This window comes from Lepidochelys kempii, chromosome 1 (genome assembly GCF_965140285.1).
Source record: "Lepidochelys kempii isolate rLepKem1 chromosome 1, rLepKem1.hap1, whole genome shotgun sequence".
Taxonomy (NCBI): Eukaryota; Metazoa; Chordata; order Testudines; family Cheloniidae; genus Lepidochelys; species Lepidochelys kempii.
This window is the reverse complement of record NC_136380.1, coordinates 49,473,373-49,486,146: the sequence shown is the minus strand read 5'-3', so window position 1 is coordinate 49,486,146 and position 12,774 is coordinate 49,473,373. Positions and strand designations below refer to the sequence as shown.

Sequence of the window (12,774 nt, the reverse complement as noted above, 5' to 3'; positions counted from 1 at the left end):
AAACGAAAGCTTACATTCTGCACACATTTCAGTACATCAGAAGAGCCACAGAGATATATCATGCAGGCCAGATACATCCTGTGAGACATGTTTGACACCTCTAGTGTAGAGGATGCAGCACAATACACTGAAACAGTGGGTTACATATGCATGTATATTTCATAAATAAGCACAGAAAGGACAAAGATATAGCAGGTTATTTCTGAGAGAAAGTGTGGCTGGATAGATGGAATTTTAACCTGCCATAGTAGAGAACTAGGTTAAATTCCCCACTTATGTAAACTGTCACAATGAGGCATTGCTTAATAATAAAAGTTGTGAAAAATGAAGTCTTAAAATGTTAAAGGTTTTAGGTGAGCTGACATCATCAAACAGGGAACCAGGAACACAAGCCACAGGAGTGAAATGGCACTAAAAAGCAACCCAAAATGTTAGGATACATAAGGAATGGCAAAGAAAATACTTCTGAAGATATTAAAATATCATCAAAATGTATGTCCAGTTTGGGAATCTTTGCATCTTCTGAAGCATTTTGTACAGAATGGTCACTTTCCGAGACAGAATACTGGCCTAGATGGAACACTGGTATAATCTGCAATGGGAATGCCTGTCTTACCCATGTATATTTAGCCTAATAACATAATTCCACCTCATAGTTAGTACTGCACTACAGAGTTGTGTATAAATGCTTACAATTTGGTGGCTGCATAAATAGTGTATAGATCAAGGGTTCCCAAATTTGGTATGTGTACCACCGGTGATACATGAGATTGCTGGAATGGTATTCTGTAACAGGGTAGTCTGTTCCCTTTAAGGGGTAGTGGGGTCTGGGGCTAGTCAACTTTTATTCTATGACATGACCCATTTGGGGAAACAGGTATTCAAGGGAGTAGAAGATTAGCTGGGGAATAAGAGCCAAGGTGTTAATGAAGTAGCTACCTCCTTAACATGATCAACCCCAGCTGCTAGGTGACTCCCAGTACAGGAGATAGGGCAGACAGCCTGGAGAGCAGAACTCCAGAGAAGTATCAAGTCAGCAGAATAGGATGAGATAGGAACAAGAACCAGAAGGGAGACACGAGAGCTAGGGAAGCCAGTCTGAATCACAGGCCTTCCTCAAGAAGGATGCATGTGGGGCCCCTGAACCAAGGTAAAAAGTGTGAAACACCAAGGGATGCCTTGTGGAGCAAGACTGGAACCTGGATACTGGTGGGCCGGGGAAGCCCTGTTGAATCATGGCAGAGCCCCATGAAGGAGACCTGTGGAATCCCAAGAGGAAGGAGTTGTGAGTCCAAGTCTATTCTGACAAAATTCTTATTTTATTAAACCAAACTTCTTTAGTTTTAGAAAGATCACAGGGGCAGACAGATCTGAAGGAAACATACAGAAAAAAATGATAATTATTAATGGCAGCTTCAGAAATTCTGGGTATCTTTAGGTATACAGACATTATTAATTCACAATTATTATGCCAGTAAATATACACCAAGAAAAAGTTTTAAGAGCTACTTACTTTGACAAGTGTTTCAGGCGAAACTTCCTCATCTGGAACCCAAAGTTTAGTTGTCTTTTTCCCAGGAAGCTAAATAAAATTTTACATCTTGTTATGTTTAGTTTATTATACTATTACTATTATTAATAGGATACTATATTATTAATAAAGACTACTATAATCTTATTTGCTTCTGTCTGCTTTTAAAGACAAACAGCAGCATTCACTGGTTAACTATATGGCTTTTGTAATGCTAATACACGTATTCACTATTGACACAGCCAGTTTAATCATACTGAAAAAGATATTTTTTACTGATTTCATTTTTCTATTTACAAAGAGAAAGCAATTGCTTTAAAATATAAGCCAAACAAAGTTAAATTCTTGCATTTAAGATCTGCTAACTATTTCAAAATTGGAATAAAGCCTTCTTAAAGTGTCAAGTTGTTGGCCCAAGCACAAGAGAGGAAATCCTGACCCAGCTTGAAATCAACCACAAAAATCCCATTGACTAAAATGGAGCCAGGATTTCACCAAGTGGATTTAATATTTTTAAGTATTAGACAGTCACTTGCTGTGATCCATGAAAGGAAAACTTATTCTACACATTATCTGTGGGGTGGGGGTGAAGACTTCTTACCCCCCCCTTTTACTGCATAAATTTCCAGTCAAGTTAAAAAAATACATGCCAAAACACCAAAATATCTCGAGATGTATACAGACAAGTGGAAACATACATGCTACTAATTTTTATAACTATCCTAATTTTCTATTTCCTGAATATCTTACTGAAGAAAAAAAGTCAATTTCTCAAAGGCAGCACAAATAGTTAAAAAAGTACTTACCCTGTCATTCATTAGCAAATCTTTAACAATAAAGGTGGCTACCAAGGATTTCAAAGGGGCAGCAAATTGGTCTGGGGCCAGCATGGCTATATGACCAATAGAAACCAATGGTGTAATGAGATGTTCAAGGTTGCTTGGATCAAGGCTCTTATGCAGTGGCTAAAAGATAAATACAGGCAACAAATTCAGATCATACCAATCTAATCAGTTTAGCTATACTAAAAAAAGTATTTATTATTGAACACTAAAAATTCCATTCAATTAAAAGTTTCACCTGCTACAGGAACACATTCCCTCCCTCCCTCCACACACACACACACACAACCCCCTAAACCCTCCCCTCCCACCCCCCAAAAGCATTGCAGGAATTATGAACTCATTAGATTAACGGATATATTTTTCTGTGTTGTTAAATTGATGTCACATTCCATCCCTCAAAATTACTATTTCAGTAGTGGACTAAGTGATTCTTCTTTGAATAGTGATTTAAGATCCTTCAAGATCAAAGGTACTATAAAAGTTAATTATAAAGGATGGTGAACGCATAAATTTCCATTAGTCCCATTTAATTCCAGTTACCCCAAGCTTCCAAAGGAAAGTGAACGATTTACACACTGTTCCCTTTCCGAATACAAACTGAACCATCAAGGACTGCTTGCTGGAGCCTGTTATCACTACAGGTAAGCGTAGACCTTCTACCAGAATCTATTCAACCAGCAAGATTGGAGCCCTTTAATATGACCTCCACTGCACCAACAAGAACTATTCATTTGAGATTGAAGGGAGAAAGGAAAAAAGTTTATTTCCTTTAGTTTTATGACTTGGATACTGGGGAAGGACTGATAGAATAACTTGTGTTTCAAGATCAGTTTCCACTATACTCCTTATTTTAACAAAATAATAAAAATACAGAGGCATAAATATGAATATGCAATGTGAAGATTAAAAGAAAAATAATTAAAACCTTTTTTTCTTACCTCAAATATCTGTGCAAACTGTGTTTCTTTGCTGGAAAATATTGCATGGATGCAGTGAATGGCATACTTGGCCTGACGAGGGGGGCCTTTTTTAGCCTTGTGATGCAAAACTGGGAGCAAAGCACTGAAAGTAAAAAGTGAATATCTTTTACAAATTTTAAAGTTTGCTACTTTATGTGTTTTCACAATATAGCTATACAAAAGAAACTCTTATTTGCACAAATGACTGGGGGACTCCTTGGGAAATTCAGTTTTTTCCCTGTCCTTCATCTGGTTCTACAAATGTTAAATATGAAAGAATATCTTTCCAGCATTACAAAAGTGATTAACTTAGGTAACAGACTGTGGTAACTGAAGTACGGTAATATGGAGTTAGTTTTCAGACATGCACACTGTGTATCCATAGCCTGAGAATTGGAAAGTAATAGCGTCCATTGGTACGCACACACACCTTTGGCTCACCTCGTGGTTTTCTGAGGTGATAAAGAGATGGACAGATCAACCGCCTCTCCAGTTCCATCTCTACCTCAAATCTAACAGATACAAAGCAAAGGGGAAGGAGAGCGGGAAGTGGAATACAATAGGCACCATACATCTCAAAGAACCTCCAGTTACAGCCAAGTAACTTCCTCTTCTTTTTCAAGTGATAGTCCCTATTGCATACCACTGAGGGTGATTAACAAGCAATACCTCAGTCAAAGGAGGGTGCAAGGATGAAGTTGGAATAGTTAAACAGAAGACAGGTGTGCTGAAGGAGGAATCTGCCACTGCATCCTGCACCAAGGTGTAATGCTCAGCAACACTGTGTACTGAACTCCACACGGCTGCTCTACATATGTACCCAAGAGGCATACCATTGAAGGAGGCCATGGGTCTGAATGAGGTCTTGTGGCAACTTCCATGAGGTGCTTCTGAAGGCAGAGAGCCCAGCCTTCTCAGGTACAGCTGGGGAAGGATGGACAGATACTGCACTGGGATGCAATGTGGGCTTCTCCCAAGAAGCAAAGGCAAGGTTAAAGTTCGTCGCTGACAGAGAAGGAATGCGGGCAGGAGGCGCAGATTTTAAAGCCTAGCGTCTTCGGCATAGTCCAGTACAAGCACATGGCTACAAGGGGGAGGGAGAATATTTCTGCAGAAACACCGCCCCCCCCAAGGTCCCAATTCTACTCCTAAAACTAGTTAACTACAAAAAAGGACTATATAAATAGTAAAAACAGTAAAATACTCAAACTATGTACAACTATATATTTTCAGAAGTTCATCACATGCAAGAGGACACTATAGCGCTGACCTGGACTATATGGTGGTTAGAAGGAATTGCAGACATGGTTAGTCTGCCCTGTCCTTTATCACCTCAGACAAAACCATGACGTGAGCCTATGGTACATGCATGAAAAAACGGTTACCTACCTTTCATAGCTGCTGCTCTTCGAGATGTGTTGCTCAAGTCCATTCCATTCTAGGTGCGCGCACCCACATGCATAGCCATTGGAGATTTTTGCCTTAGCAGTACCCACAGGGCTGGCTGTGGCGCCCTCTGGAGTGCCACGTTCGTGCCGTGGTATATCAGGTGCCACCAGCCCTACACCCTCTCTGTTCCTTCTTGCCAATAACTTCAACTTTTTCTCAGCCCGTTTCGAGATGAGCAAGATGGAGGAGGCGGTCTGCCACAAGGCCTTGGCTATCTTGAGGACCCCCTCATACACACACAGGGCAACCCAGGCGGGCGTACTAGCTGAGAGAAGGTTGAAGAGGGCGTCCTCCTGCTGCACCATATCTTGCACCTTGAGCCCCAAGTTCTCAGCCACACACCAGACAAGGGCTTGATGCTCCCTAAACCCATCCAGCAGGCCAGCTCTAGAAGGTCCTGTGATTGCCTCATCTGGGGATGAAGAGGAAGACTGAACTGTCGGTGGGGATGCTGGAGTCTCGACCACTGTCATAGAAAGGAGCTTTGGGATGGGCACAGGTTCCTCCACCCCGACCTCTGAACGGGCTTCTGGTACAGGGTCCGGGGCCAGTGGGGCCGCCACCAGATGTTCCATCACAGCCACCGACAAGTGCTGTGAAGGAGGCATCATCACAACCTGCATGCCCCTCTCGCTCCAATGAGGTCACTGCACTGGCCGTGCAGTCATTGAGCTGCCATTGAAAAAGGAGCGGGCTCCCGTGCCTAGTGATGTCGATGAGACCGTGACGACGGGCTGAACTGGCCCTCTGTACCGGAGGAACCCCCTTTCAGTGACCAGAAAGGAGCAGTCTACGCCTGCATTTGTTTGCTGGTCTGGCTACTGGTGACCACTGCTCAGATGTAACTGAATGGTAACTGTACTGTGGAAGGGAGAACTGGTACCACGAACATTCCCACCATGCTAGTGATTGGGACTGATGCCTAGATGACGATTGTTGAGAAAGTGAACAATGCCAGGAATAGTAAGGGGAGCATTGGCCCCGTGCCAGAGAGTAGTGCCGTGGGGATCTGGGAACTCGCCTGGACGACCAATGATGCAGTGTTGTTCTTGTCTCCTGATGGGTCTTAATGGTGGACTTGTCCTCTTGGGGAGCCTTAGCTGTGTCCTACGGCACCAGGTTTGTCATCGGAGCAGGTAGAGACCTGTGCTCTCCCTGCGCCATGGGAGCCTAGGATGATGAAGCTGCAGGCAGGAGTGCGGATCCCCTACTGCTCCCAAGAATCAGTGGTGGACCTTTAAGGGGGCTGGGCGCCCCAGCCAGGGATGCACAATCGTGTAGTTCTGGAGCAGTCTGGTGGGCAGGCCTGCGTCCCTTGATAGATGACCCCTGGGCCTTCTTGCTTGGTGCTGGGGCACGCTTCTTTCCATTCTTCTTCGGCACCAGTGATGGCGAACGGCGCCCGAAGTCAGGTGCCTATGAGGCGCTGCACATGGAGGCCGAGGCACCTGGTGCAACCTCCCCGGACAGCTTGGAAGCTGGGCGGAGGGCGGACTCCATCAGGAGAACCCTGAGGCCGATGTCCCGATCCTTCTGGGTGCAGGGCTGAAAGTTTTTGTAGATCCAGCATCTCTCCTTAGCATGTTTCAGAGTAACAGCCGTGTTAGTCTGTATTCGCAAAAACAAAAGGAGTACTTGTGGCACCTTAGAGACTAACCAATTTATTTGAGCATGAGCTGTAGCTCACGAAAGCTCATGCTCAAATAAATTGGTTAGTCTCTAAGGTGCCACAAGTACTCCTTTTCTTTTCTCCTTAGCATGTGACTCCCCCAGGCACTTAAGGCAGCTGCTGTGGGGGAGTCACTTGCAGGCATAGGCCTGCTGCAGTCACAGCAGGGCTTGAACCCAGGAGATTAGGGCATGTGCCACCTGGGGCAAGTCCAGCTGGGACCCTAACTACTAACTAACTGACACTTAACTACTTAAGAACTACTTAACACTAGTAAAGCAAACTATATACAATGGCCTTAAAGCACGAAGTTCAGAATGGTAAGACAACAGTTAGCTCTTGCTAAGCAAGAAAGGCGCTCTGACTGACCACCACGGGCGATCAGAAGGAACTGTGAAGGCATAGGGCTGGCAGCACCTGACATATCGTGGCATGAGCATGGCACTCCAGAGTGTGCCACAGCTAAGGCAAAAATCTCCAACAGCCATGCACGTTGGCGCACACACACCTAGAATAGAATCGACATGAGCAAGCATTCGAAGAACTAATGGATGTTACTGCTTTCAAATTCTCTCACTCCGGATGCATAGTGCGCATGCATAAACAGTCAGTGCAATACAATAGGGACCATCATTCGAAGAAACACTGCTTTTCACCTATTACTTGCACTTCTACCTTTCATCAGTTAATGCATTTAAGGGTTTTTAAACCGCACTGCTATTCTTATTAAAAGCCTGAGTGCCACAAACTTTTCTTTGGAGTAACATAGAGTCCTTCCAAAAAAAAAAAAAAAAAAGGATGTTAAATATAGCACTTCCACATGAATAAAATGTAACCTCTAGAATTCCATTTAATAAAGAACTGTACTCAAATAGAACAGTATAATCGAACTCACGATCTGATGTGAGGAAAGTCCTCTTCAATTTTACTTCCTGTGTTTTTAAAAATTTGTAATGCAGCTTCTGCCACCTTTTCATCATCCATTTTCAGGCAAGCCAGAAGGGATTCAAAAGTTTCAGCTGAATGGAATGAGATAGGGTGTGTAAATGACAGGACCTGCAACAAGGAAGTGACAAGTCACATGTTAACTTTAAAAAAACAACCCCACAATTGTTTAAATTATCAAGTGTTATCATCTGCCATATTTTGAACCCTTAGAATACACTGCAGTTTTTTGGAAAAGCAATCCTACCTCTCACCTCTCCATTGAAGACCTTCTTTCCCTCACTTCTGCTCACTTGTCTCCCTGTGCTCATGGTCTTAACAATGTTTATGTGCTTTCCCCATCCTCAACCTCCCTTCACAATCCTTTGATTCTGTTTTTTTTCCTGTGTCCAGCGGTGGGGTCTCCCAAAACATTTATCCCTAACACTTTAGACTGCCCTTGCCCATCCTATTCCATCCTGCCTTGCCATCTCCTTCTCTCTCCTGGCTCTTTCCCTTTTCTCTCAAAGAACAGACGATCTCCGACCATAAAGAAACACTCTACTAGATCCTACTTCATTCTCTATCACCTCTCCTTCCCTTCATTGCCTTGAGTAGGCTGTTGATTTTTTGGAGCCTCAACTTCCTCCCTTTCACACCTCATTATGTCCTCTCCACTTTGCTGAAATGGTCTTCATGAAAAATCACTAATGACATATTTTTCAAATTTGTGTGCTTTTTTTCATACTCCATGATTTCTTTGCTTCCTTTCACATTGCTGACTATCCCTCTCTTCCTTGGTCTTCTCTGGACTCTATCCTTTCCTAGCTCTCCACCAGCCTTTCTGACCACTTTATCAGCATTAATTTCAGTGGATTCTCTTCCTCCTCCCTCTCTTCTCTGTTGATAGTCACACAGTTCAGTTCTGTCCTAGATCCATCTTTCTCCATTGTCTTCCTGAGCGACATCTTGGCTCGTATGGTCTTCCTTACCACCTCTGATGACAAGTCAAACCTACCCTTTCACTCTTGACTTCTTCCAACCTTGTCCAGACATGTACAGATCTTCAACTATGGATGTTAAACATCTACACTCACCCTTCCCCATTCCCAAATTACCATATTGTTAAACAAACTGGCCTCAGATCTCTGGATAATCTGGGCTATATGTTCTGCAGACGTCAAAGTCTACAGAGCTCTCATCTTTAATTGTCTGAATCCAACTGTCAATTTTTGGTGACCCAGAAGAGTTTCATAAACTTGAGGCTGTACTCTACAGCATTAATGTATCTGATGCCATAAACACAACTAAGCATATATGATATGAGCAACACAGTGGAACCCCTTATAGTGAAGTCAGATCATTACATTCTGTACTGCTTCAGTTAAAGAGATTTTCACGTTGTTCAGAGTACACATTTGTAAATCGTAAGGTGATGAGCTCTTCGCCATTTTTTATTTTGTCAGAGTTACAAGAAAAACAGGAGAACAGGAGAGACATAGGAACTTTGTTTAACTATGTTTATACCATGTCTAGTGTAAGAGATTGATCCTGACTGGGGCCTTGGCATACTATCCCAATATTAGTATTATATGTAATAATAAACTGTGGTAAAAATTAGGAATTGGCTGTTCTTTGAATAAAACAGTGATTTTAAAATATTAAACGATTTGACTATAGCGAGGTTCCACTGTAGTTGGTTTCTGAAGAAAAGGGAGGCAGAGGCAAGTCACTCTCCTATGGATTAGAAAGAGTCATACCAGCAACTCAAGGATGAAGCCCAAAGGAAAATCCATGACATCAAAAATAAGTAGTGGTGAGAAAAGGCCTAGGAGATTGAGCTTTATGCTGATAAACATGACGTGAGGAGTTTCTTTCAGGCAATAAGGGCCATTTATGGCCCATGCTCCCATGAACCCACACCACTCTGAGCCCAAGACGGGTCAACATATTTTAAGCACAGCGAAGCAATGAAAGCCAGATGGAAGGAGCATTTTGAGTTACTCCTGAACCGTGAATCAACGGTCTCTGATGCCACCATCGAATCTATACCTCAATGACATGAAAGAGAATCTCTTGCTGACACCCTACTCTTGAAGAAGTAACACGAGCCATTATGCAAACTAAGAACAAGGCAGCAGGGCCAGATGGCATATTACCTGAAGTCGACAAGTTTGGAGGTGAAGAACTGGTAGGGAAGCTCTACAAACTTTTTCTTCATATCTGATATAATGAGAAGATTCCAGAAGACTTAAGAAATGCTATCATTGTTACAATTTTTAAGAGATAAATCGGAGTATGGAAACTATCGAGGCACTGCCTTGCTATCTAAGTAGGGAAAATTCTTGCCTGTATCCTCTCAAACCGATTACTTCCCTTGCTGAGGAAATATTGCCAGAATCTCAGTGCAGTTTTAGACTATCCCGCGGGACAACCCAACATGATCTTCGTTGCCTGGCAAATCTAGGAAAAGTCTCAGAAGCAAAATCAGAACCTGTACATGGCTTTCATCGATTTGACAAAGGCCTTTGACTCTGTCAACCGCGAAGCCCTGTGGAAGGTACTGGCCAGATTTGGCTGCCCTCCAAAATTTATTAAGGTCCTAATGCTTCTCCATGATCTGTCATGGTTCTCTGTAATGGCCTTGAGACGGAACCGTTCGTCATCAAAACTGGGGTTAAGCAAGGATGCATTATTGCTCCAACCCTGTTTTCCATCTATTTAGCAGTCATTTTGGTCCTCGTTAAAGATCACCTCCCCAGTGGAGTTGACATTAAATACAGAATGGATGGGCAGCTTTTTAACCTTCGACATCTCTGCTCTAAGTCTAAAGTCTTCAGTGCCTCCATTACTGATCTTCAGCGTGCTGCTGACTGCGTCATCTTCATGCACATTGAGAATGACCTTCAGTCCATACTGGATTTCTTGCACAACCTTACCAAAGCCTAGGACTCTCACTCAATATTGCCAAGACTAAAGTTCTCTATCAACCTGCTTCAGGCCTTGCACATGACCCACCACAAATCACCAAGGGTCAAACTTTGGAGAGAGTTGAGCACTTTTGCTAGCTCAGTAGCCAACTTCCTCAAAATGCAAAAATCGACAGTAAGATCCAGCATCTGGTCCAGTGCACAGGTGTTTCCTTTGGGAAATTGCTCCGACGCATTTTCACGGACCATGACCTATGACAGGACATGAAGATCCAGGTCTATAAGACAATTGTTCCTACACTCCTCTATGGATGTGAAACTTGGGTGACCTATTAAGAGCACCTCAAGAGTTTGGAGAGGTATCACCAACGATGCCTCTGGAAGATCCTTTGCATCAAGTGGCAAGATCGCCGCACTAATGCCAGCATCCTCGCTGAAGCCAGTCACTAGCATTGAAGCAATGATCCTCATGCACCAACTTCGCTGGGCTGGACACTGCGTGTGGATGCCAGACTCTCGCCTCCCAAAACAAGTCCTCTACTCTCAGCTCACGCTGGTCAGAGATTCCATGGTCGTCAGAGGAAACGCTACAAAGGCACACTGAAAGCATGTCTTAAGAAAACTGATGTGGACATCGCAAGCTGGGAAGAGCAAACTACCATCTGACCCCAATGGCACCATATCCTCTATCAGGCAGCGACCTGCTTCGAGAAGCACCTTGCCCTCGAAGCTGAAAAGGTACAGAGGAGGAAGGAAAAAGAAATAACTTCCTCCCAGCAGGCTGCTGGCCTGCCACAAAAATGTCTGTAGCTACTGCAGACAGATTTTCAGTTTCAGGATCAGACTCCTGAGTCATCTCAGGACCCATATGTAAATCCATGTAGAGATCATCCTCAAATCGAGGGATCACCAATCAATCAATCCAATCAGTACCTTGATTGACAAGTTATGCAGCAACACAAGACAATACATATGATAAAGGTGAAAATGGTTGCACTAATGATTGCTAGCGTGTGTGTGTGTACACAACAGGACAAAGGAATAAAACCAAAAGGTGATGGATGGAAGTGCAGGCAAATGCGCACTCCAATAGCTATAGCTCAGACCTGAACCTCCAAAAGAGAATACTTTCAATTTTAAGATAAATTTTTAAAGAGAATATATAGCACGGTGTATATAAATATCCTCACTACCTTTTATTTACATCATGCATGAAAAAAGGACACAGTAATATTTGAGTATAGTTGTGAAGAGATACTGAGCTTGCAATTATAGTTTCTATTGCTCTATCACTTTATTACTCTATCTAACGTGAAGAGTATGGAAAACATTTTCTTCTGGATAACTGCGGTAAAGCCAACAGTAGCTTAAGAAATTTAGAATAATATATTTTAACAAAGTTATTTTAGAGAATTTTAAAAAAAAGCTATCTTACTGTTCACTGAACAACAAGAGAAAATTTACCTTAAGCAATTCAAGACCTGCTCTGATTGCCTGATCAGTAGGTACACCTTCATCTTCATCATCTGCTGTTCCATCTATAGACTTGTTTACTTGCTTGATAAGGGCACTGAGAAATGGAAAAACAGAACGTTGAGTCAAAGTTACAAATTACTGCAGATTTCAGCAAACACATCCATTTCTAAAACATTAAGTTCAAATCTATTAGAAAGGCACTGTTAATCAGCCTTCCACAAATATCTGATTGCTCTTCCCTAATATATAATTTGAGACAATGGCTCTAATGTAATATTTACACTCACAAAACTGCCTTGTTTACAATAATGAATATATAAGCTGTAAATAAATTACTCTGTTTAAGGGAGACCAATGCGAAGTAAGTGAATAGTCTGAGTGCTACTAGATAATTAAGTTAGTTAAAATGTTATTTTTCCACTTCAGATTACTGGCTATCATGGTTTCTTAGAACTGATAAACTCAGAGGTTGCTCGTTATTTAGCCTACAGCCAGAATTTTAGGAGATGAGTGGTAAAATAAAATCTATGCTTTTTTCTTTCTAAGTGTACATTAAAGATGACAGATACTGTAAAATTGGAAGTAAAGCTTGATTGCTCTTCCTTGCATTACACTTGAAGGGGAGCTGTGATTGCCAGACTAGACATGTTTGGCAATGCAGAGGCAGCTGCTCAGAGACACTCCTGAAAAATATTGTTCGTAATCCCTGGGTTCGCTCTCACAGAAAGGGAGTTTAGGATGACATTTTTTCAAAAACTCAAAATTTTCCTGTTTCCTGACTGGGTCTAGTCAAAACATCCGCACAAACATATTACTTCTGGTCGCTCTTAAAAACATATTTGTATTGAAGATGGAGCTGGCAGCAACAGCTATACTTAAGCAGCAGCAACTTCACGTTGCTAAGATGTAGCCATGGTGGTGTGCAAAATGGACTTCCATTTTGAATGATCCCTTGCAAATACTTCTTCCTTCAGCAAGAGTTAGTATGGAA

General features: G+C 42.4%; 1 protein-coding gene across 8 annotated transcripts in view; it reads right to left on the bottom strand.

The window, feature by feature from the left end:
- The window catches only part of PDS5B (PDS5 cohesin associated factor B), a 257,905-nt gene that overhangs the window by 59,729 nt on the left and 185,402 nt on the right, over positions 1 to 12,774 (bottom strand). For all 8 annotated transcript variants that reach the window (XM_073341612.2, XM_073341603.2, XM_073341649.2 and 5 more), the window contains 5 exons: positions 11,772 to 11,877; positions 7,349 to 7,509; positions 3,315 to 3,438; positions 2,338 to 2,496; positions 1,514 to 1,582 (listed from right to left, as the gene is read on the bottom strand). In XM_073341612.2, the coding sequence (XP_073197713.1) occupies positions 1,514 to 1,582; positions 2,338 to 2,496; positions 3,315 to 3,438; positions 7,349 to 7,509; positions 11,772 to 11,877 (619 nt within the window). The remainder of the gene's footprint in view (positions 1 to 1,513; positions 1,583 to 2,337; positions 2,497 to 3,314; positions 3,439 to 7,348; positions 7,510 to 11,771; positions 11,878 to 12,774) is intronic.